General features: G+C 40.4%; 4 protein-coding genes across 4 annotated transcripts; 2 read left to right on the forward strand and 2 right to left on the reverse strand.

Annotated features, from left to right (window-relative positions):
• Positions 1-229: 229 nt before the first annotated feature.
• Positions 230-5,595, reverse strand: uqcrc2b (ubiquinol-cytochrome c reductase core protein 2b). The gene is made up of 14 exons (XM_029528427.1): positions 5,456-5,595; positions 4,524-4,610; positions 3,948-4,097; positions 3,769-3,833; positions 3,623-3,679; positions 3,406-3,530; positions 2,707-2,804; positions 2,572-2,629; positions 2,387-2,482; positions 2,076-2,275; positions 1,877-1,957; positions 1,722-1,798; positions 773-926; positions 230-580 (listed from the first exon to the last, which is right to left on the reverse strand). The coding sequence occupies exons 1-14, from the start codon at positions 5,480-5,482 to the stop codon at positions 497-499; spliced, it is 1,359 nt and encodes a 452-aa protein (XP_029384287.1). The 5' UTR covers positions 5,483-5,595; the 3' UTR covers positions 230-496.
• A 1,425-nt stretch (positions 5,596-7,020) lies between these two features.
• On the forward strand, positions 7,021-8,505 carry LOC115060512 (NHP2-like protein 1). The gene is made up of 3 exons (XM_029528440.1): positions 7,021-7,194; positions 7,371-7,491; positions 8,084-8,505. Exons 1-3 carry the CDS (start codon positions 7,192-7,194, stop codon positions 8,344-8,346), a joined length of 387 nt encoding a protein of 128 aa, XP_029384300.1. The 5' UTR covers positions 7,021-7,191; the 3' UTR covers positions 8,347-8,505.
• A 1,599-nt stretch (positions 8,506-10,104) lies between these two features.
• On the forward strand, positions 10,105-12,560 carry crym (crystallin, mu). Its single transcript, XM_029528434.1, has 8 exons — positions 10,105-10,262; positions 10,337-10,487; positions 10,566-10,628; positions 10,726-10,827; positions 11,029-11,212; positions 11,397-11,518; positions 11,622-11,706; positions 11,837-12,560. The coding sequence occupies exons 1-8, from the start codon at positions 10,105-10,107 to the stop codon at positions 11,908-11,910; spliced, it is 939 nt and encodes a 312-aa protein (XP_029384294.1). The 3' UTR covers positions 11,911-12,560.
• On the reverse strand, positions 12,169-17,693 carry rac1a (Rac family small GTPase 1a). Its single transcript, XM_029528437.1, has 6 exons — positions 17,389-17,693; positions 15,857-15,928; positions 15,576-15,693; positions 15,013-15,075; positions 14,232-14,391; positions 12,169-13,700 (listed from the first exon to the last, which is right to left on the reverse strand). The coding sequence occupies exons 1-6, from the start codon at positions 17,421-17,423 to the stop codon at positions 13,570-13,572; spliced, it is 579 nt and encodes a 192-aa protein (XP_029384297.1). The 5' UTR covers positions 17,424-17,693; the 3' UTR covers positions 12,169-13,569.
• Between the last annotated feature and the right edge of the window lie 7,828 nt (positions 17,694-25,521).

Below are 25,521 nucleotides of genomic sequence, written 5' to 3' on the forward strand. Positions count from 1 at the left end.
CGTGTGTGAATTTACTCGATTTTCATCATTTCTTTTAGCATGACCTTCCCATGAAGTCATTCTTATTTCTTCAGATTTGGATGAAAGCTCCACAATAGACGAGTAAGTTGGACTTTGAGTGGATACAGTATTGTCTGCTGCTCAACTCCAAGGCGGACTGTTAAATCAAAACCAACAGATCTTATAGCATAAAGATGCAGACAACAATAAACAACTACAACTCTTAGGTTGATAGAATTTATTTATTATTTTACATCAGCTGTACAGTAAACGTGGACAGATGAGTGGAGCACGACACCGAGTTGTACCAGAGCAGCATCACCAGAAAATATACTGACAACACCTATAAATATCATGTGGTGTTACGACATATCTCTGAGGACAACGCTGCAAGAGAAAATGATAACCTCCAATTTGTTCCTGTTTGTTTCCAAAATGTGGCAAAGGACAGAATTTACGTCAGTGAGATAAAAATACTATGGTGATGAGGACGGTTTTAGATCTCATCCACAAAAGGTGTTTTTATGAGGTTTCCGCTGGATGCCATAGTCTTCTTTCCAGACATGAATTTCTTGGCAGCCTAGATAAAAAAAAAAGTATACATTTAAAACAAAAAAATAAAATTGAACAGGATTAATAACCACAAAGGATATCTACTGTTACATTGTATCAAAAAATTTCACCCATTTCATGATTATTAACTGGTGAATTTAAATCACAACTAAATTCCTTCTAAACCATCCTAACAAATGACAACAAATAAATGTCTTACGTTGGTCACATCAGCCAAGGAGACATTGTCGATACTCTTGGAGATTTCCTCAGGGGAGATGTAGCTTCCTTGAGTCAGAGCCTGAGTGCCAAGAGCTTCCAACAAACCCTCGGAGGTCTCCAAAGACATGAGGAACTGCCCTTTCAGCTGCAACCTGAAGTAAACAAAGACAAGCCCAGCTTAAGACCACAATGATACAAATTAGATGAGAGAAGCAACTATCATGTGTGAAGGTTTTTAAGTGTTTTTGAGTGGAAATAGGAAATCATTTGGTTCTATTCTCATCACAATAACAGTATGTTGTGACATGTGGTTTAGATTTGGGTGGGGTGTTTTTATTATTATTATCACTACCATTTTTTTCTGCTTATTTGAAGGTGAGATGTTTGGATAGAGTCAACCTATTTATTTCCCAGTTTTCAGTCTTTATACTATCCTAAGATAAACTATATGGCTGCTGACACCACCGACCTTTGTGCCAGCAAATGTCACAAATTTATTTATTAGCTGTTTTAAAGTATCCAGTTTGTAATTCCACTGTCACCATCTTGGTTTTAGGAACCAGGAGAAGCTTGAGGGAAGGATCTGCCCTGGTCTGGACTAACCCTGACTCTAATCTAGCTTGCAGTTTCTGGTACAGTCTATCAATCATGGTTCAACCACACAAAACTGAAACCCTGCTCTATTTTTCCCAAAATGACAGCTTAATAAAATCTGAATTGATTTGATTTGAAATGCTTACTGAGATAAATGAAGTTAGCAGGAAGTCCCTTTTTCCAGAGACTTCAATGCAATCTGACTTCTTTTTACAATGTTTATATGTCTATATGAACATTTGAACTATCGCTACTTGTTACCTCTATTGTACAAAAAAATGACATTAAATTGTTTCACAGTGAATTAATGATTTGGACTTTGCATCAGGGAGCAGCTCCGCTGCATGCCTTACTTGGCCCGAGTGATGTCAGAAGCTGTGATTTCCCCATCAGCAACAGCCTTCACCTGGGCAAGAGCACTCTTAACCACCTGCACAGAGGACAGAGGTCAGGCCAAAATGTTTTACTGCCAATAAACAGGCTCCTTTCATGACTACTGAATACTCACATCACCAACAGCTGCAGCCTGGGAGATGGTGTAAAATCCAAACAGACCAGAGTCAGAGTAGCTCGCATTGAAAGCAGTGACCTGTTTGTAGGGAAAGGCTTTTTACATGTACCGTCGTATGAGTCTCCTCTGTAGTTGAATTCACAGTTTCATATTGAACCAGTCCCTGGTGGATAAACTGTTTCTGACAACTACTCACATCAAAGGGGTCAGCAGTTGCTTTGGCAACAGCCTGGACGAGTTTGCCTGAGCTGTTGGATCCTCTCTTGACATGAGGACCAGCTCCCAGTACCTGCTGCAGCACACTGAAGGCCAGAGCTTCGCTGCTGCCCACTGCTGCTGACTGGCTCACCACAGCTGAGTGTACCAGGCCACTGCTGCTGGCCAAACGGCTCTCACCTGAAAAGGAGCAGGAGGAGATCAAACAGGGACAGTGTTCCATTTTCTTTGGTTCAAGTGTTAAAACTGTAGTATGCTTAGGGTTATTTTTTAAGCATTCTTTTAGCTCACCTCCACGATACAGAGCTTTGGCCCCTGTGGTGCCTGCGCCACTGCGGATATTGAGGAATTGTTCTCCAACTTGCTTAAGCACAGCATGGTCAACACCTGGAGAAAATATGAATACCATAAAATTCAATTATCTTTAATAATGACTATATTACTTTACTTCCCTTTTCCATTAACAGTCCCCTTACCGAGTCCCACAAGAGCCATTCTTGCACTTGTGAAATGGTTCTGGACAAACTGGTGCAGCTGGAAGGAAAATGCAAACATTAGAGAAAGGGAAGTCATTAACACCATCAGTCTTAATGACTACGGAGTATACTCACATGTTCAGACTGAATGTTATCAACCATGTAGTCAGGGCAGTACAGAGAGTTACAGAGCGTGTTCTTGTAGGCTGCACCATGCAGAGCTTCAACCACAGCTAGAAAGGGAGAGGGAGAGTCATGATCATAAACTGCAAAATTTATACCTCTGGACATGGAGCGTGTGTATCAAACTATTTTTTTAATCACTCATAGAAAATAAAAATACTGATTTTAGTTAAAACAAACAGTTTTTTGATTGATTGTTTCTAAAACAACCAGATGAAATAAAGCCATAAATAATCAGCGACAATACCTCCTAAAAACTTGGCCTGTAGAAGAGCATTTTCTACTTAATTAGCCCAAAAATAATAACTGATTGTAACCCATTGGATGCCAGATTTGATTCACTGGAGAAAGTCTTTACTAATGAAGATCTTTTCTGATGTTTGCAGTAAATATGAGCTTTTTCACAAAGTTTTCTTTTACTTCTACTTAACACATTCCACCGTCTCAATTTGCACCTTATTTATGTTGTTCAAGTATCAACATGGCAAATCAAGTCATTAATTAGAGTGTGTTCTGCAGCATGCAGACAGGAATAAAAAGAATGCAATTCAATGATCAATCAATAGGTCGAAAGAAGCAATGGTGCAAAGTCATATTATTGCAAGTGAAATAAATGATCTGGGTGCATTAAAAGAGATATAAAGTCTCTACCTATCTGAGTGTTCTGTGCAGCCTGAGCTTTGTCCGTTTTCACTCTAGGTCTGAGGTCTGAAACCTCCCATGGCCGAAATTCTGGGGCAGTTGTCACATTGATCAAATACTCCATCACTGTATCACTGCAGATAAGAGAGAAAAACATGCAAGTGATTAATTTGTAAATGTTGTGTTGATAGTATGAGCACAACATTGTTATTATTCACAGACTTACATATCATCTCTCAAGCAGTCAACAGTGTAGATCATGCTCTCTCTGGATGAAGTCACGCTGCAAAAAAAAAAACACAAGCATGAAGATAAGCCTCAAGACACTTGAGTACAGCGGTTAACTATAATCCATCTGTCTTGGTATCTGACCTCAGACTGCCCCCCACTGCCTCAATGCCATGGCATATCTTAAAAGCTGAGGCTCCTTTGGTTGTCTGGTGTAACAGAGAAATAAGCATTAGCACAATGGAGTGAGATTAACTAAATATTCATGCTCCAGATAAACAGTGTAAAGAAAAAAAAGCGGGGGCCATATTGAAGCGTTATACCAGGTTGGAGGCCAGTCGGAGGAGGTGGGTGACCCCCTGATTTTCAGAGGTCTCATAACGACAGCCGGCCTTGACAAACACTCCGATCTTGGAGGCTGGGGAATAGTTCTCAAGTGAGGTGATCACCAGCCCACTGGGCAGTTTGGTCACCTGCAGAGAAGTTTATCATTTCCATCAGGTATAGACATTCAGGCAAAACATACCAACCAAAACACACATCCAATTCAGTCTGCTTCAGAGTTTAAAATTGTAATTTAACATCACTGTCCCAGGGACAGAGCATTTGATATTTTGTACTCAGAGGAGAGAAATAGCTACTCCATAAAAGAATAACCAAAATACTTCATTCCCACATCTGAAACCACACTGTCTGGACCAAGCCAATTCTGCAGAGGTACCTCAGCACAGCAACCCTAATCTCCTTCCCAACATACATGCACATCCTAGTGAGAGTGGGTAGCCCCTGGAGAGAGCTTGAGACCAGCCAGTGGCTCCTCAAGGGGGTGGCCTGTTCTGGCAGCTGCATAAAATCATCTCTGTGGAGGGTACTGTAAAGAGAAGTCAAACGCCATTTACCTGCACGTCTTGCGGATGAAGCTTTACATGTTCGGCAGCCCCAGTAAACTCCACCTTACGGGAAGCCTGGGCTGCATAAAGCCTCCTCTGGAAAAACAGAGAACATGGCAAGGCAGGACATTACAGCTAATGTGTTGCTTGCTGACGGATGAAAGCGGAGTACAAGGGTAAAAAACACATCAGATACCTGACACAAAGAAATGACAGGCTTGTGGCTCTAGATGTTGTTGACATGGAGTGATTTTGTCTTTTTCTTGAAAAATAGTAAAATATTTCTATTCTATCACAATTATATATAAGACCATTCATAAAACTGAAGTTTTTGTAACTGTTCCTGGCTACACGTTACTAATAAGTGACAAAATCTGATCACAAACTTTGGTACCTCTCTCAAAGCTTTCAGCTTCTCATAACAGTTTCATAAGCAGTGATTTTGGTGATTAAAAGAAATGGAAATGGGGGGGAAAGCTAATTACGTTAACTTACTGATCTTTAAACACATATTAACATTTCAGTCACCACATTTAAAACCATAAAACCTGCTAGGAAATATGGATTTTTTTTAAGTGAGCCAATCACAGATAGAGTTCAGACAAATTGAATTGAATTGAATTGAATGGAATGGATGATGCTAAATCAAGTCTACACAGACAAGAAGGTGGCTCTCCTCGGTACAGTGGACTGGGTTAATAGCAGTTACTGTCCCCACTGGACGGTACCGGTGATGATGTACCGGTGTCGGTCGCTTCAGTGTTTCTGCTTTAACACAGCCATGTCAGTCTTGAGCTGACCCACTCCTCCTCCGATCTTCATCGCAGCTTTAGAGCTCGTAACTGAATATTTCCACCACAGAGTGAAACGGAGACAGGCGGCCGCTGCATCTGCAGCTCTACCGACACAAAACACAAAGAGTAGGTTTGTAAAGTCCTTACCGACAACCGACTGATTCCCCGGATCATCGCCCCTCTCTCCTTCAGTCAGAACGCTGAGGCAATATGGCCGGCGTCAAAGTGCCCTACCCAGAATGCACAGCGCGTTCACGTCCCTTACGGAAGTGCCGCAGAGCCAATGAGAGCTCGCCCTCTGCTGCCACAGCGGAGAAAGGAGAGGTAAAAACAAATAGAAATAATGTAATGTCACTTTGATTACTGATTATTATTTGACTCACAATGTCCCCCATGTATGTTATTAATGGAATGTTGAGGTTTTATGTTACTCGTGTTTTATAGTTGCGTGAACTAACTGTCCTTTGTTAATATGGTCACGTGTTAAATATTAGTGAAAGGCCTCCATGACTGAGACTACTGAATTAATTCATGCCATGCAGCAAATGTTAGTGCTATGTGTTCACTTTCCATGTGCGCAATCATGCACTAGGACACAACTATTGTTTGGAAAATAAAATACAATGCTTTCAGTGTTTCATGCTGTCAAAGCACCAGGTTAGCCAGGATATCAGATAGACACGGATACATCTACAACTCAGCTAGAAGAACAGAACTCTCTAACAGTCCAGCCCAGTTTGTCTGATTATTTTGTCTTAATGAATATCTTACATGTTATTATGGATATGTGGCACAGTTTGCGAACTAACGACTATCTGTGCTCACTGTTGTATTACTGTTGTTATTGACCACAATACACTGTGGCTAGCATGAATGAGAGAATCACCTGAAGTCATATATTGAAATTTCCAATGCATTTTCAATGCCCCGATGCACACTGCACAGCTCAGCTCACTTTATTTGACATAGGAATCAAAATGTACAAATGTTTGCTGCGATCCATTAGCCTCTGTCATCGTAGTTTATTAGTAACTAAAACGTGACACTTTTTTGATCACATTAAAAATTGACAGCTTGAAACCAAAGTGACAACACCCTCCAGTCACTATAATAAATAGATACAGTGGGATGGCAGTATAAGCTTAATTCATTTTAAATCACTTCATCATTCTGCAGGAAAAACTGCACACGAATGTTACATTTATTCATTCAACTCATTTATTGAAATAATTATATTGACTTTGTAAATGTGTAACAAAAACGTACTTGTCAATCCAAGTCTGCTTCACAAGGCTATTCAAGTCTGTTCTACTTCTTCCTTTCCTTAGTTGATGGAAACGTGTTCTTCTTTGATTGACTCAAGAAACAACATATTCAGCTTTTTGTTCATTGTCTAAATAGTCGAGGATGAACGCTTTTTTAAATGGGTCCTGAGTTTGTGTTAATCACTGCGCATTGAAAATCCAGACTTTAGGAAAAGACAACCGGAAGTGTAAAAAATGTACCGACTACCCTTTTCCTAATATGTGATTTGATTTATATTACAGTTGCAGTAAATATTTACTGATATAATTAGCATATTGCCAGTAAGGCACTTGAGATGACCGCTGTGATCGTAAATATGTTTTGTATGTTTGTGTGTAAAAGTGTTTCCGGTCGCTTTCGGCCTGTGTCCGAAGTGCGCATGTGCCTCCCCTCACACGTGCGGGAAACGTTAGTACTGGTGTGCATGTAATTCAGCTCCGACGGCCGGTTGAACTATTAAAGATCACTTCTACAAACTGCAGATTGCGTTTTGTTGCCCTTTTCAACTCAGTGGAAGGAAATAGTCCTCCGTGAAGCATTTCGCCGAGAGGGCCGGAATATCAGAGAAAAGATTCAAAATGGTGAGTGTGAATGAACGAAAAAAGCTAACAGGCTAGCTAACATTTAGCAAACTGGAGAAACCGGACTTCGGATAAAACTTGCCCGGAAGTGAGATTGCTCCTCCGGGTTTGTGTGTGTAAAATTTTGATTTCGGCGATTAATTTGGCTTTTTCTTTGTTTTAACTATGGTGACCAGACCGATCCTCAAGTGAACCCAAAGGCCTACCCCCTGGCCGACGCCACCCTGACCAAAACCATCCTGGATCTGGTGCAGCAAGCCTCCAACTACAAGCAGCTGAGGAAGGGAGCCAACGAGGGTGAGCGTTTGACTAAATCTGAGTAGATTATAACTCGTCAAGTGGTAAACAAATTTACAATGTGGTGACCCACACGTGGTGCTAACTCAGGTTAACACAAGCGCTGTCATAAGAGTCTGATCTGCAAAAGTAACTTTGCTGTGCTAACACAATTACTAAAGCATTCGTGAGCAGCAAAGATTAGGTTAAGGACCAATATATCTGTTATGTTTTGCAAATGGGTTTCCTGTTTGTTTGTTTTTGCGGTGTTTGGATGGAGGAAATTAGACAACTATTGCCAGTGGGAATTTGCAATGAGCCTTTTATTGCATTATCGGAAAAATAACTTGCAAAGTGTCATGTAGCGATCAGTGTTTTGCTTTGTTTCATAAATTATAAATTGCTTTTGGATTGCTTGGGTGGATTTTGGTTTTAAAGTAGTCCTTTTGGTCTATAAAAATAGAAATGGTCTACGAATAAAAGGTACTTGATGGGCCCCAAATTGCTCTCTGTGCTGTTTTGTTCAGAGCGATTCAGCTGCAGTGTTGCAAGTGAACTTCAATTGCTTCTGATTTTGGAAATGTAAACATTTATTGCTCTATTTCTCCCTCAGCTACGAAAACCCTGAACAGAGGCATTGCTGAGTTCATTGTGATGGCTGCTGATGCTGAACCACTGGAGATCATCCTTCACCTGCCACTGCTTTGTGAGGACAAGAACGTCCCATATGTGTTTGTCCGATCAAAGCAGGCTCTGGGACGGGCCTGCGGGGTGTCACGACCCGTCATTGCTACCTCTGTCACTATAAAGGAGGGGTCTCAGCTCAAGCCCCAGATTCAGTCTGTCCAAATGGCTATTGAAAGACTGCTCGTATAAGCATTGTTCCACTAGTGACCAAGTCTCCTGAAGGAAGGGGAAGATGAATACCTGTATGAAAGTAATTCTGTTTTATGTTTGGTTTAAAAAAAAAAAACAAACAGATGTTGTAAAGGAAATTGAATTGCTCTTTTATTTTTTAGGACATTGAGTCCATTTCAGTGTATCAGTCTGCTATGGCATCACTGGATTCATAATAAAATAATTTTTTTTATGTAGGAAACCTTAAACACTGTCAGTAGTGGTAAGTGATTTATAATTCATTTTTGGAATTGATGTATTTGTATCAGCCATTACAACAATTCATGTGAAAGTCAACTGAAGGTGGGACTGGTATAAACTCAGACAGCTGAAACAAGACATGTCTGCAATTGCAGACTGATTTTTAGGAAAGGAATAGGAACTACAGGATTAAAACTTACAACTGGTGATTATAATATTTATTTTTTGAGCCCATCTTTTATCTGAAATATGTTAAGCAGGTATTACAGCTGTGAGTGATTATTATATCATGCGAGTTCCCTTATGCACCTTTCTGATATGCAAACCCAAAGTTTAATCTGGCATGAAAATGAAATACAACTCAAAGGTACTAAAGCACAGAACTAAAGTGAAGATAAACCACAGTGAGGTGGAAGGTATTATAAAACTATTATGTACATGTTATCTAGATTTTCTAAATATCTTTTCATAACGGAATTAATGCAATATTTTATCCTCCCGCAATTACACGTGTAATTGGACTAATGCCACAGTTTATAAATAGTGTTTATTACCACTGCATGCTGTAGTGACATAGGTGACGGTCCACTGCAGTTCTTCATCAGGAAAGGATAAGTCATGACATGCAAGGCCCATTAAGGCGGCACCGTGGTTTCCCTACAATGGTCCACTGCACACAAGTGTTGGTATCCTGGGAAGGTTCCTTAAAGACTGATATGGCATATCGGAGCAAATAAGCTGTAATTACTCACATCATATCTACTTAAGATCATATCTCTACAGGGAGAAAATACTTCCCATTTCATTTTCATAGCAGCATAAGGAAACTCAGTTTTTGTTTTAGCGCTGCAGATTTAGATAAAAGAGCACCTGTAAGTCCATCTGTAGTTATTTACTGTTTAGGCCAGGTAGTCATGAAAGGCACGAATATACGGTAATGAATAATAAAAACCTATACGGCAAACATATGTCTAAATATAGGACACTCAGGGCCCTACTAGTTTTCATATTATTATTTATACATAACATTTTGTCACATGATCTGCAGTTTGTTCTGCGTTTCTAGTTGGTGAAGGAGGCTCCTTAAACTGGCCCAGTGATATAAATAAAGTTAGTTAGCGGCATCTTGGTCAAAGTTCAGTCTGGCTGTTAAACTTTTAGCCGCAGCTCCCTTTTCTTAAGCCCATACTTTTTGTGTCGAGAGTGGTGTTAGCAAAAAAAAAAAAATACTGGACTTATTGGGACTTCACAGATCTGCTAGTTTAATTAATAAAACACCACATTTGCATCATACATTGCTCGCTGTCATCTAAAGTTGAGTGAAAAAGAATGAAAAATTCGACAGCACTGTAACGGTGTTTACCAATCACACAAATCTTCTCAACCTAAACAAACAACAAAAAAAAAGAGGCTGCTCAGTGGCATCACAACCGTTACAGTCTCCCAAAGTTTTTTTTTACAGAACTTGTGACTTCCGCAGTGGGGTTGACGTGGTTCCGATTGTAATCTTGTTATTGCGGATAGGGAGCTGAAATCATGGCGGGTTCTCCGGTCATTATATCGGAGCAGGAGGTTGCGGGGCTGCTGCAGTACGGAGACCTGATTCCCCGACTGCAGGAGGCTCTGGGGAAGTTCTCCAGGAGGGAGGTGGACCAGCCGGTCCGGACCACGGTGCCCCTGCAGAAACACAACGGGTAAGCTTACTCACACAATCCAGCTCAACCTTCATTGAAGTAAAACCTTAACAGTGTGCTGTTGACACTGGAAGGTTTCTTGGACTCATGCCGACTTACATAGAGACCGAAGGACTTCTGTGCACCAAGTTAGTGTGTTTCTACCAGAGGGAGGCCGGTTCCACTCTACCATCCACCCAGGCCACAGTGGTGCTGCTGGATCCAGAGTATGGGAATGTCAAGGCTGTGAGTAAAGCCAGATAAAGCACTCAACATTCAGGCTGCGCCATTTGACCTCAGACCTGACGTGTTTCCAACCTGCAGGTCATGGACGGAGAGGTCATTACGGCCATGAGGACAGCTGCAGTCTCTGCAATCTCTGCAAAGGTACAACACAGTTTGCATCTCTAAAGCAACAGTCCACAGTACCTGCTCTCTCCTGTTGCACCAGCTTTTCTCACTCTGGTGCGATTTTGTCTGGCAGCTGTTGATGCGCCCACAGGCTGAAGTTTTGGCAATCTTAGGCACTGGGAAACAGGCTCAGAGCCACTACAATGTCTTCACTCAGATATTCTCATTTAAAGAGGTATTTGGAAAGTCAGCTTCTCTGTCCCTCTCAATGCTTTTCTTTGCCATACCGTAAATTATTTCAGCGTTCAGTTTGTATGAATTTATCATCTGTAACTGATTAAATTCTTTGTTGAAATGTTGAGTCATAAAAGGTTAAAATTTTTTGATTGCAACCTAAGAAAGCAAAAGAACTATTTGCCCTGGATCTTCACCTCAGGTACGTGTGTGGAGCCACACTAAAGAGCGAGCTGAGCAGTTCATGAGCTCCGTCACAGGTCCTGTGACGCCGTGTGTCTCAGTGGAAGCGGCAGTGCGGGGAGCAGACGCCATAGTCACTGTAACCAGGTGCACTGAGCCAGTGCTCTTTGGCGAGTGGGTGAAACCAGGCGCCCATGTGGCAGGTGAGAGGAAGTAATTCACACACAAAAGACAAAATTAGAGAGCAAATATTGGGGTCTTTTCAGTTAATGCATTGTGAAATAGGCTGAATTCAGAGGACATTCACTGTTTAAAACAAAAAGGGATTTTTCAGCTCTGTGTACTTTCACGCATATTTCACACATTCTTCCTCTGGTTGCTGAGCAGCAGTGGGAGCTTGCAGGCCAAACTGGCGGGAGCTGGACGACGTGTTGATGAAGGAGGCAGTGGTGTACGCTGACAGCAGAGAGGGAGCAGCAACTGAGTCTGGTGATGTCATACTCTCTGGGGTCAGTGTGTCATTGCGCTTTTGAAGCAACTTCATAAGTGAGGCATGTTTCTTTGGCCACCATTTGCAGAACATGGAAAAAATGAGAGTGGATCTGTTTTCAGGCAGATGTGTTTGCAGAGCTAGGAGATGTTATAAATGGGACAAAACCTGCTCATAGAGAGAAGACAACTGTGTTCAAATCCCTTGGTAAGCCCCAGTTATCAATCAATAGCCTGTTTAGGGTACTTCATTTTTCCAGCTCAGAACATTAAATAAATCCACATTTCAACTCTGCTTTCATGTTGATCAGTGTAATTGAACTTGTGTCTTATAACAGGAATGGGAGTTCAGGATGCAGTGTCTGCTAAACTGGTATTTGACCAATGGAAAGCCAAAAACAGCCAACAATAACTGTCTGTGTATTGGAGCTGTTTCACCTCCATGGTGTATAATCTGAAAAATGAGCCATGAACACACCACTGCTGCATTATCTCGTACTGAAAATCATCTAACTTTGGTTAGAAATTGCTAAGAGAAAATGAAAGAAATGTAAAGCCCTCTAATAATTAATCCTCATAATTTTCTTATGTTAGTGAATGGCCACTATATGAACAAAATGAATCATGTGATGAGCCTCATTAGATGTGTTGCATAAATGTATGTAATGAAATGAAGAGCATTTTCAAAAAATTTATTTGCTTTAAAAAAATCTGCATATTTCTACGTGAAAATGAAACCACATTTAGCAAGAAAGTAAATCCAAGTGTACATTTAACTGTCATGGGAACACTGATAAAATGAACTCAGATCTATAGTGATTTCCTTTAGCGCTCATGCTATATGATCATCACTCATTTCAAAATAAAATGGAACTCCTTAATCCTTAATGCTGAAGGTCATATTGTTCATCATATTGTTAGCAAGTTGACTTACAACCATTAAGTGCTAATACACTGGCTCAAAGACTTCATTAACACAGTAATAGATGGGGTCCAAATGATACGGTCGCACACCATTATCACAGCAATGAGCATCTAGTACTGAGTAAAAAGCCTGAATGTTATAAGCACTTTCTGAGCAGAAAATTGAAATGATGGGCATAACCTTTATAGTTAAATAGGGAATGAGCCGACAACAACTGTGGCTGCACAGTACCTTCACATGCCAGACCAGAAGTCATAAAATAAAAAATAAAAAACACTGTGTGTATTCATTTATCACATAGTGAAAAGAGCGTAGCGATTCACCTAGGAAGCTGTTATTAACAAAATGAAAGAACCCCCTGTTCAATATCTATCAAACACTGTGAAATGTATAATTATTATTCAACTTATATATTGAAGCAGCTGCTACAAGATGTTGAAACTCAAGTCAGTTTAGGTTAAAACCATTTCTTTATAACTGCATTGATGGAAGGTTAAAACAAAAATGAAAGGAAGGAAGAAAAAGCATTTTAGTATTCATGGAGTGATTACAAAGTAATGACCACTGACTGGGTTTTGGCAGCACCTCAGTCTCGTCAGATGATGCATGTAAACAAAACGGTCTGTCAAACCACAGCTGACTAGAGACTGGCAATGAAAAAGGAGAAATTAGAGCCTCTAAAAAACCATTTTATCTTAAAGTAAAATTTAATCAAGGCAGCAGGAATCTCTTAGTGTTGTAGGGTATAGAGCGCAGTGCAGGACTTCCTTCTTTTCTAGAGTTAAATCTACAATAATTTCATGATAAATTCACGTTCAAGTAGTGTTTCTTCACAATGTCTGAGCCTGAACCTAAATCAAATCCCTACCCTCACATTCCCCAAGGCCTTGGTAAATCACTTCATTCCTGTCAATCTGAAAGGGCTAAACAGATGTAAGACACCACAAGCCAGACTTGACTGAAAACAGCCAGCACTGCTTAAATCTGTCAAGTTCTTTCAGATATAAGTCAGACATACCAGCGCTTCTATGTAAGCAAAGACACGGGGGTGAATAGATATTTGGGAAACCATGTTCTTTCACCTTCTTCCCTCTGAGTAGGCGAGCTTCAACTGCAACTGTATTTTCTACTCCCGGTAGTTTTCTTTTACAAAATTCTGCACTTCCTCTTCCTCTTCTTAATAGGTGGGGGGCAAAGGACTGCCCTGATGGCTTCATCAAACACTGTCTTAAGGCCGCGCTGCGTCAAAGCTGAGCACTCCAGGTATTTCACTGCACCTGGAAGAGGGAAAGAGAAAAAGCAGAGAACCAAAGTCAATAACAAGACTGTTGTGTCTTTGCATGATCTTCAAGTCCAAAAATAACTATTCATCCCACATTTGAACACAAGGTTCCTAACAGTGAAATCATTGTGGTGAGAAAGAAAGAAACGTTTAAGCAAAGTAAGTAAACCCATCTTTATCAATCTAGATTAAATTGAAATGAACCATTATTTGGTTTAATGTACAAACATATGGTTACTGGTTCCATTGATAAATTCTGTAAGTTTTGTAACATTTAATTAAAACTCAAATGCCAAAATCAAAATTTGTAGTTCACCAAAAATAAAAACACCAGCAAACAAATCGGGCAGCATCTTGCTATCCTGAAAAAAAATATGTATACAACTTTACACAAAGAAGGAAGTGTGACTGTGAAATAGTGCCTTCTACTCCTTTTCATAAAATACATTTCTGGTGTCAGAAAAAAAGCCACAAATAAAACTCCCCTGAGAAAAGACTCAGTTTGAAAACAAGAGCATCAACTCACTTATTTCTTTTGCCATGGCTAAGCCCTGAGGGTATATAATGGGGGAGAGTTTCTTTTCCTTCAGCTTTTCAATAGTGTCCTTGTCGTCTCTCAGGTCCAGCTTGGTGCCCACCAGGATGATGGGTGTGTTGGGGCAGTGGTGTCTCACTTCAGGGTACCACTACAAGAGAGAGATAGAATCAGCGTATGCACACAAGACACAGTACAACACACTGTGTGGAATCTGGGTGGGTTACTAAAAGGAAGAGTCCCCCTCCCCCCCAATTTCCTGGTTGTTTTCCAAATTCAACATGATGTGACCTCTGAAGAACTCAGGAAGGGGGGAAAAAGATCCAACAACACTTCAAAGTCAAAGCAATCATTATCATTAACATTTTCAATTAAAAAAACATGAACACAATGGCCACAGGGGCTGGTGATTAACAGTTTGTAAAAAAAAATGTAAATCTTTTTCAAGGCTTTAACATCACATAAACAGACAATAGTACATGATAACAATGAGAGGTGGAAATTCTAAACGTACACTTTCGCCTTCATTTTCAATTGAATCCCTGAAATAAATAAGTCCTAGTTCTATCTTTTACTTTTCTTTTACTGAGTCTGAAATGGAAAGGCACAAATTCCACATCTGGATTACTGACAAAATGAACTCAATTCTTCTTCCACCCAAAATGATCTGTCCATTAAACTTGGTGGAAAACAGTTTGAGGTTGATTGCTAACAGATGTAAAAACTGGGGACAAAAGCCATCGCTGGCAAAAGTAAAGCAGACTGTTTTCACCTTGGCACGGACGTTTTCAAAGGAAGCTGGACTGACAAGTGAAAAGCAAATCAGGAACACATCCTGAGGAGGGAAAATGACATTGTTAGCCAACATTCAAACAAATAATCAATGCCAGATAAAGAAAATTTAGTGTTTCTGTTGCAACTGAGAACTTAATCTAAAATGTATTTGGATAAGATTCACAACTGATTGTGAACTGGTCCTGTTGGTTAAATACAAACTGACTCCTACTTTCAGCTCGCTGGGAGTCACTGGCACAGTGACTTGTTTGTTGGTAAGAGGACAAAGAGGGCAAACAAATAGCTCCCTTTCACTTTCCTTCAGCCGTCCTCCAGACAGTGTATAGGTACTGTGGATACAAGGCTCTACTCTCCTGAGAGCACAGACTCTGGCTGAAGTACTACAGGCCAGTAAATGAGTCCAAATCAATACTGGCAAAGTGAAAACAGCATTCATGCCAACACTGTCTGACTGATAGAGTCTGTGAAGGACAGTGGACAGAGAAAAACTGTTGTTCCTGTTGGTGTGTGCACAAGCGAAAAAAAAAAATGTACACATACTGTCTGTGGGTAAGACAGAGGCCTGAGCCTGTCATAGTCTTCTTGTCCTGCTGTATCCCACAGCCCCAGGTTCACTGGTTTCCCATCAACCATTACATTGGCAGAGTAGTTGTCGAAGCTGTAGCAGGAAAGGTGAATATTAGTTTTCATTTAAGGAAAAAATGTTTCAGTTCATGCTATAATGTACAACATTGTACAGTGTCAGTTGCTGATGAACTACTCCAACCATTTACAGCTCTGACCACAGCTGTTCTTGAGAGGTTCTTCAGTGTGTTACTTACACAGTGGGGATGTACTCTCCAGGGAAGGCATTGGTAGTATAACTGATGAGCAGGCATGTTTTACCAACAGCCCTGGCAGGAGAAAGAAGTGACCAAAGGGAGAGCAGAAAAACAGAGTGATAAATGCCCAAGAATAAAGTTCAGCTTATACCTATTAGACAAGTTTATTCATTAGTTTTGACAGATTAGTTTGTGTGTTGTCCTCAGTGACATTAAGAGGCAATTTAAGTAACCCTGATACTATGTATAGTAGGTTTGACCTGCCTTCCTTGCAGGAGTTCAACAACTGTGAAACTGAGACTGAAATCAAACATCCACACTTTTATGGCGTGATAATGGATGATAAAAAAAAGGAAAGTGTGGACAACGTTAAGCCCTAACTTGCCACATGAGTCACATGAGAGAGGTTTTACCAGAGGATCTGGCCACCTTATTCTTAATTTTAAATAAAAGAAAACGAAAAAAAAAAAACAATGTTTTGGGTGTATCCTCTACAATTCTACTGATTAGACATTTTAACCAGTTAAAAAGTTTATTTTAAGGAAGCAATAACCCTACGTTATACACCAAGTATAACAATGAGTACCCTCAAATACAACAGACCTCCCCTTGTCCTGGAAAAAGTTTCCTCTAGAGGATGATCACACAAATGTTACAAAATGCCTTGTCTGGTTGAACATTATTTTAACAAAATCTGTTCATTTATGAGTCTAAAAGAGCATCAGTATTTGTATGCTTGCATATATACTCAAATGGCATTCATTAATGTAAAGTGTAAATTATTATCCTATAAATCGAAACATTTGTCTTACCAGAAATCGAAAATCAGTTTATGTTATGTTTACACTGGGATGTGTGGCCAGTTAAGTAGACTTCAACCCCTTATCTGTATCTGTAAAAATATATCAGTTGGATGTTTTTGTTCTTTAGTTTTGATGTGTTGGAAAAGTAATGCTTTCATTAATTACATTTTGCTCTAAATCTTGTCAGAGGAACTACTTTCATCGAAGATAGATTTTCACTCTTATGAAAAGGTGTTTGTCTAAGTGTTATTGTTCATGTAAAAATAAGTCACTGGAATGTGATTTCATTTAGACATGAAGCAATAAATAATGCGCACGACTGCCCAAAGTAGCTTTAGATTTTCAGTTAAGGTTAATGGGAAAAACATTGGAATGCAATAGCTTCTTCGTGAATCCATATCTTGTGTATAGGACTAGATTGAAGTTAAAGACTTTTGTCGACATGGCAGACGTCAGAGCTAATAAATGGCAAGCTGTGGCCCATGGAGTCACACCTCAGCGGAGCATGCAGATAAATCTGTCTGACCCAGCTGGAGCGGAGAGCGGCCACAACAACAGCTGTCGCTCAAGTTGGCGTGTTATCCGAGGCTGCTGAGTTGCTAGCCAACTGTTGATAACTGGGTCAACGCTAACAATCGTGTTTTAGCCTTAAATTGTCCTCTCACGACTCAAGCTCGGACATTTTAGAGGTCAAAGTAGGAATAAAAAAAAAAAGACGCTTTCACTTACCCGTCCCCCACCACCACACACTTTATGGCCTGCATCGGACGGCTCTCTCGCTGGTGACCCAGCCAACGTTACAGCAGCTCGGTGTCGGTTAGCCTAGCGAGCTAACGGCGGCTAAAGTGGACCGGTCCCGTGGCGTGAAAAGTCCAGCGGACACGGAACGACGGTGGCCCGGAGAGTTCACAGTCTAACCGCTGCACAAACTAGCCGGTTTGAGCCGTTTCCTTCTCGCCAACACCCCGGCAGGACGGGGAGGCAACACCCAAGGAAAAACCACAAAAGAAAACTCTGGAGTCAAGGCTGGGGTGGTGAGGGGACCGCCCACAGTTTGGAAGCTGCGGCTCCGATATCCCTGCAAGTCACATCCGGTCACACACGGAGAGACAAACGCCGCCATCTACCGGTTACCACGGCAACAAGGCTGCCGGGTAACAGGACAGGTGGAGGGCTGCTTGGAAACGGTCACTTCCTCCATCACACAGCAAGGTAAGATCATGTGTTTAAAGTATAAAATGCACAAATGCTTTGTTTCATGTTATATTACCACTTCATTTTTTGATGGAAAATGATTTCATTGACTCAGCCTATCGAGGTGGCGCTGTTAGTATTTCAATTTCTAAAGTAACTTGATGTCAAATAAAATTTGCGAAGTAACAATAATGAAATGTAGTGCTGAGTTGTAATCTAAAAGTAGGCGCAGTACTTATTGTTTGTGGAAAGTGATTCTCATTGATATTTAAGAGCTGACTCTGGATGTGTGATATTTTGAACAAATGAACAAGGGATCCACTTCATCAGCCTGTATTTTAATATTAACCGACAGTAAAAGAGATTTTTGGTCGTATTTCTGTTCTGGTTGTATGTAGTAATAGCTTAATTGATTTGTCTTGTCTTTTTTCAATCTACATTTGAGTGGGAAATATTGGCTTTTTAGATTTGTGTATTGGCTAAATGAATTGTCAAAAAATATGATGCATTTGCATAGATGTATGTATCCAATGTATGCAATGACATACTTGATTTACTTGTTATCTCTTATATTAGAAGAAAAATCTAATGCAGGACTTTTTCTTTGGGGGGGGGTTACTCAAAGATTTTTACTCTTCCGTCTTTATTTGTAAAGTGTTCAACGTCTTCCTTTATTCCTGCAACACAATCAAGCGTCAGCTTGACATATGAACACTAGAGAGCAGTATTTTACAGTTTTAAAGCTCAGAGAGGTCAGTATATAATAGTGAATATTTTTTTTTCCTACCACAGTAAAATATAAACTTCTCTCAGCCTCCAGCTCTCTCCCATTCAAAGTCTTAAACCATAATCTTTGTAATGGTTTTATTTATCCATCAATTAATCACAGGCTGCGTGACAACCATTCAGTATAGCATCATCCTCATGCTTTTAGTGCACCACACACACATTAGCAACCTTTAGACTGGATTATGTTTTTTGGGGATTTTTCATCAACCAACACATTAATAGGATAAATGTCACCATCGGGAGGGGGGGATTTAAAGCAGGAGAGAGAGATTAATGAAGGATAAACAGGCCTGTCGCTGGCACATCAGGGAGGCTGTAAAACACAGAGGAGTCATACTCTGGGCCCTCTGCCTGTCAAACTGAGAAGACATTAAGGAATAAAATCTTCCCTGAGGCAAATAAACACATAGTCGGATTTATGTCTTACATCAGTTACAAAACTATTGGGCATTTAGGCAGTGTATCTTTTGTGTTTTTTTTTTCTAAAAATCTTTTGTTAATAATTTTGAGGCTGCCCTATAGCCAGTGTATTTTTCACCATATGTTGTGTAATTTTAGGGAAAACCTTCTGAGTTCTACTATTTCACAGTGAGGTGTTTCTGTGTTCTATTGTTGTAATAGTTGAGTTTAGCACAAGAACTGGGACAAATTTTTCAGAAATGAAAACAAAGATGCCTAAAGAAACCATTTTAAAAAGCACATGATGGTAAGCTATTGTTCAGGCTGCACTTTCACTAAGACATTTTATCACTTCATTATGTCCAACCATTAGTACTCTAAATAATCATCAAGATTTAACGACCCCTATCGGCGCCCTCATTTGCATAGGTGTCAGATTGACAGTCTGCAGGCAATCAGCATTTAAATATCTGAATGTGCTCTGTAATGTGAAATCACAACAGAATCCACAGGATGTCTGCTGTCAGTAGAAGATGGATAAAGTCAACATTTTTAACAGAATGGAGGCTGAATAGAGAAAGTATTCGCAAGATTTTCCCAGGATTTCATCATTCCAGCTGAACTGAACACATCTGATTGGGCATTGCAAATATGTATTTTTATTTGGTAAAAGATTTTTCAGACTATTGACTTTTTATTTCGCAGCTACATTAAAGAATAGCATTTCACCCATCATTTAGGCCTTTAAATCAAACTCATAATATACATGTACACAGTGCTGTAGTAAATGCATAGATACACTCTTTATTCCAATGATAAGTCTGTGTGTAATCTGCATTTATGGCTGCAAAACAAAACAACATTTCTCTCCTGAAACTGAGTTAGTAATTCAAATCAATTTGTTTTTATTCTTTGAACTGTGGTCTGCCCTCAGACATTCTCTGGGTGCTTTGCACAAACATGCGACTGCTTGTTGAGCAGTTACAGGATAGTTTCATGCATCCCTGTGCAGCTTGTTGTTTAGCTCACCATAAATAAACTGCACTTTTGAATAAGTCCTCGCTCTGTGAGTATGACACACAACAAACACAGAGCTTTAGTCATGAGATGGCAGGGGAATTGAATCCTTTTGCGATCAGATTCAATCCGATATAGTGGTGAGTCACATGCTGCCACATGGGATGTTTCCAGCCAATAGGTCAAATCGCAGCAAGTTGGAAAGATGTCCCACGTGTTTCCTTTGTCTGTCTCTTTCTGTGTGTGTGTGTCTCTTATCCAGCTTCTCTTCCCTTCTTTACCGGCACTGCCTGCCTCCACTCTTTTGACCACTGTGAGAAAGGAAGTGTGTCACATTTCTTGTATGTTTGCATTGAGAGGAATGTGTGTGGGACTCCTGCAGATGGTCTTCAATGGATGTAGGAATTCTTCGGACACTCTTCAGGCTTAAATTCAAATGATCGAACAAAATGCTTTACTCTTTAATTAAAAAAAAAAAAAAACCTGTATTTGCTGCTCTCAATCATTACCATGAGAACAAATAAATCAAGTGTAGCTCACTGCTAAACACTGTCGACATAAATGCGAAATATTTTATTGCTTTGAGGCGCTCTTCAAGGGAACAGTATTTCACTCTGTCTCAAATGGACATTTTTCAGGGCTGTGGAGATGTTGAATAATAAGTTTGTCTCGCTCAAAATACATCAGAATCTTTCATACAAAAGCCCTTATGTAGTATTTCTCAATATGTACCTCATTATAACAGTATGGGTCATGAAGCAGGTTACTCTGGCGCAACATTAGTGCCACACAAATGTAGCCAAGATATGTACTGGATGAATCCGGTTCCTCACAGCACAGGGTCATTTCCTTGATGAGTGCAACAAAAGTCCAGGGCATTACATTTTCAATGAGTGTCTTTGGTGGGAAGAAAAAACACCCATCACTACAAAGGTAGCGTGCTGAAATGAGAGGTGTGTACTGAATTACATGTTTTGTTCTTTGAGATTCCAGTGATTATTTTACAAAAAATTATTATTATTATTATTATTATTCATCAACTGCCCATAGTCTGCCCCCTAACCTAGACTAGGCCATTGGCTGCCCCAAGACATGACATGGTTTTGACGACTTTGAGGTAAGGAAAAAAAAAAGTATCAATAAAAAGGCTGTTTTTTAACAGACTATTCATGTGATGTATGACAAAAGATTATTTTTGCATTCACATCTCCAAAAAAACAATGAATTGTTCCAGCTTTTTTGACATTTGGTGACTTTTCATTTCACTACAACAAAAGGTTAATATTTGGAGCTCAAAGTGAAAAGACTGAAATTGTTGACATAAATCCCCATCTTTTTATCCAGCCATATGGTTGGTTCCATTAGTTTCAACTTTACCTTGCGTTAGGTTACATGCTGTCATCCAAATGTTAGCATATAGCTGCTACTCTGTGAGAATAGAGTTGGTCTTCACGTCATCAGTTCATCCAGTCACTCCTTGACTCTGTTAATGGGAAGCTGCGATGTGGCTGGCACACAGGCTGCCTGGCAGAGATCTGCTTTCTGAAAGACATGGCATGCATTTGTGCGGTATTCTCAGCTGGCTTGTAAATGGAAAAGTAAATAAAACTACATTTTAGCACAGGCATAGATGATTTCAGGCTTAGGTTAACTTTATGGTTCAAAAATTAATCACTGGTTCAGCCAAGCAGTGGCTGCTCCTTACTTTTCCTGATCTTTTCTATTTTAGAGAGGGATGAGCAAACTTCACATTGACTCACATGATATTTTTGGTATCTGTTTGGAAGACGATTTCTCTGTTTTTCCAATTGGATTTAATTCTGGTAAAGACTGTGCACATTGTGGGTACAGCAAACTAACAATTGTGCATCACTGATTCGAGAAAATAATTGAATTGGCTGATGGAGATGGCTCCTGTTGGACTCTGCTTCCACTGAAACTGGAAATGGAGCCTCTTCCTGTACTGGTCCGGAAATCTGCACTTAACACAGGATTATTCCTATAACTGACGGCCTTCCCCTCCCTAACACAAAGCACCTTTTATTTGCATGTCATGGGGAACTACAGCCATAAAAATGAAAGGAAAGAGAGATACTAATGAAGATGTCATGTGTCCAAAAACCTTTCTCTGATGTTTTTTTTTTTTTTTTTTGAATCCAACTATGTTTTGTTTTTGGCTGCAGGCAGGCCTCTGGGAGGTGGGGGCGTTAGGAGGAATTTATGAGAATTTACTGGAAATTAATTGTAACTACCACTGCTGCAAAGTCAGTATTTGTTTGTGCCTGGAGCCTTTGAGGGGAAAAACAAGTGAAAACATTAATTTTCTATTTTTAGAAAAAGAGAAGGAAGTTGTTTTGACAGTGTGCTGTCATCCATTTGGAGTTGGAACCTTTAAGTGAGAAATAGTTTTCACTAAAGGCAGTAAAAAGCCTCTTATCTTTGAGAGCAGCATATCAATTAGTAACATGTGACGCGATCATAAGATTGACCCTGAACTCGAACTGAATGACTGAAGGAATTGCATCCTAATGTTAAAGGCTTGTTTTTCTGTTTCACATATATATTATTGCAATTGTGGTGCCTAATCAGTGTTCGACTCAGTGCCACAATTGAATCAAGTTTGTGTATTTGAAGAGAAATTGGGTTAAGATCATATTTGAAATTTCGCTGTTTGCTGATATAATAAATTTGAAACAGAAGATTTATAAGTAGCTCGATTGCCAAGTTGGCAGATTGAATAGCCACCCTCAGGGGCCTGAATTTCCATAGACCAAAAGATCTCAGTTCTAAAGTGATACATTTCCTCTACAAAAGAAGAAGAAAATGGCAAAAAATAAAAAATAAAAATGGTGTAACAGGTACATGGAGTCTACAGGACAGACACACACACACACGCTCTGCACATATGTAGGAGATGTGGGGGTGGAAAGGTGAAAAAAGCTGGTGCTTGCTCCTGTTTAATATGTTTAAACTGTTAAATCTGCAAATGCCTGCAATTTAGGAGTTATTAGCTCATAATTTGTATATTTTAGGTAGCATTACAGCTAAATAAATTCTCAAAAATCAATTCAATGTGAGACAGATCAGATTTCATAACAATATGAGGGTGGAGGAGGGCAGGGTCATCACATCATTTCCCTTTCTGTAACTCTCTCCCATTGTCCCCCTGTAGTGCTGCACAATGAGTCTGCAGCACAACTCCTTTCCTGAACTTTGGACTGCACACTGGGCCATCCTTTATATTCCGCCCATCAGTGCATCACTCTTGGCGTGGCTAGGATCCTCCCTGGAAAAGCCTCAGTGAGCCGTGAGCTCACACAGGCAGGAAGTATCCAAGCTGGATCCTTTTGACCATGAGCTGTTGACGATGTCATCATACCTGCATTGCCAATGACGAATGTTGGGCGGATGTATGAGATCGGGCTCAAAGAAGCAGCAGATATTTAGTGGATAACCTACATATAAGACTAAGCAGTTCTCCGACAGGGTGGATTTAATTGAAATAGGCCTGTAGAGACAAAGTAATTAATCTTAAAAATCAGTTTATCTTCATATTATTGATTCAGCAATTTAAACCTAAATACTACCCAGTGTGTGTGTGTTTGCTGTATTACTATTTGGCATGTGTGTGGCATGACCTTTTGTAAAACATGCAATGTTTATTTCATCCATCTTCTAACACTTTCCCTTTCCGGGTTGTGGGAGGTGTAATATTAATCTGAGACTGAAAGTAAATTTTTGACCTTTCTATATGGTTGATATGATCATAAGCTATTTTGAAGCTTACAACTTACTGGCTTACAGCTCAGTGACATCTTTGCAACTACTGCTTATCTGCTGAAAAAAGACCATGTGATATGAAGGCTGTTCGGTAACTTTAGATCAGATTAAGTGGTCATCAGATACAATAGCTGCAGAGAGGCCACTGAGTTGAAATGTTAAAATGAACTTGAACATCTCTGAGCCACATCTGATGAAACAAAGTGTTTTGGGGTGGATTTGGGGAGTTTCTCCCATTCTTCCTTGCACATACTCTCAAGCTCAGTGAGGCTAGATAGGCAGCGTCGGTGCACAGCTACTTTCAGGTCTTTCCAAAGATGTTCAATCAGGTTCAAGTGTGGGCCACTCAAGGACATTCAGAGACTTGTCCTGAAGCCAGTCCTTTGTCTTCTTGGCCATGTGCTTAGGGTCACTGTCATGCTGGAAGATGAAGCGTCGCCCCAGTCTAAGGTCTCAAATGCTCTTGAGCATGATTTCATCAAGGATGTCGATGTACTTAGCGGCATTCATTTTTCACTCAATCCTGACAAGTCTCCCAGTTCCTGCTGCTGAAAAACATGCCCACAGCATGATGCTGCCACCACCATGCTTCACTGTAGGGATGGTATTGGCCAGGTGGTGAGCAGTGCCTGGTTTCCTCCAGACATGAAGCTTGGCATTCAGGCCAAAGAGAATTTTGTTTCTCCTGGTCTGTGAGTCCTTCAGGTGCCTTCTAGCAAAGTCCAAGCGGGCTGTCATGTGCTTTTTTACTGAGGAGTGGCTTCTGTCTGGCCACTCGACCATAAATGCCTGACTGGTGGAGTGCTGCAGAGATGGTGGTCCTTCTGTAAGGTTTTCCCATCTCCTCAGAGGAATGCTGGAGCTCTGTCAGAGTGACCATTAGGTTCTTGGTCACCTCCCTGACCAAGGCCCTTCTCCCCCCGCTTGCTCATTTTGGCTGGGCGGCCAGCTCTAGGAAGAGTCTTCCATTTCTGAATGATGGAGACCACTGTGCTTTTTGGGATCTTCAATGCAGCAGATATTTTTCTGTAAACTTCCCCAGAGCTGTGCCCTGATACAACCCTGTTTAGGCGGTCTACAGACAATTCTTTCAACTTCATGGTTTGGTTTGGTTTGTGTGCTGACGTGGGATCTTATATAGACAGGTGTGGCTTTCCAAATCATGTCCAGTCAATTGAATTTGCCACAGGTGGACTGCAATCAAGTTGGAGGAACATTTCAAGGCTGATCAGTGGAAACAGGATGCACCTGAGCTCAATTTTGAGCTTTATAGCAAAGGGTGTGAATACTTATGTATGTGCAACATTTCAGTGTCTTATTTTTAATAAATTTGCAAAATGTTCTAAAAAAGTTTTTTCACTTCATAATGGGGTATTTTGTGTGGAATTTTTGAGGGAAATAAGGAATTGAATCCATTTTGGAATAATGCTGTAACATAACAAAATGTGGAAAAAGTGAAGTGGTATGAATACTTTCCGGATGCACTGTATATCTTCAGCAATTGCACTATTCAAGGATACACGACACTGAACACCTGTGGGTCACTGGCATGTAATGCATAGTGTGTGTGTGTGTGTGTAGGCAGTGGTGGGGGGGGGGGCAGGCCAGGGGCGGGGCTTGATGACGTCCAGTCTTCGCAGTGGAGCCTGAGTGAACGCAGCCGGAGCAGCTGAGGATGGAGCC

Source organism: Echeneis naucrates, chromosome 19 (assembly GCF_900963305.1).
Source record: "Echeneis naucrates chromosome 19, fEcheNa1.1, whole genome shotgun sequence".
NCBI classification, from domain to species: domain Eukaryota; kingdom Metazoa; phylum Chordata; class Actinopteri; order Carangiformes; family Echeneidae; genus Echeneis; species Echeneis naucrates.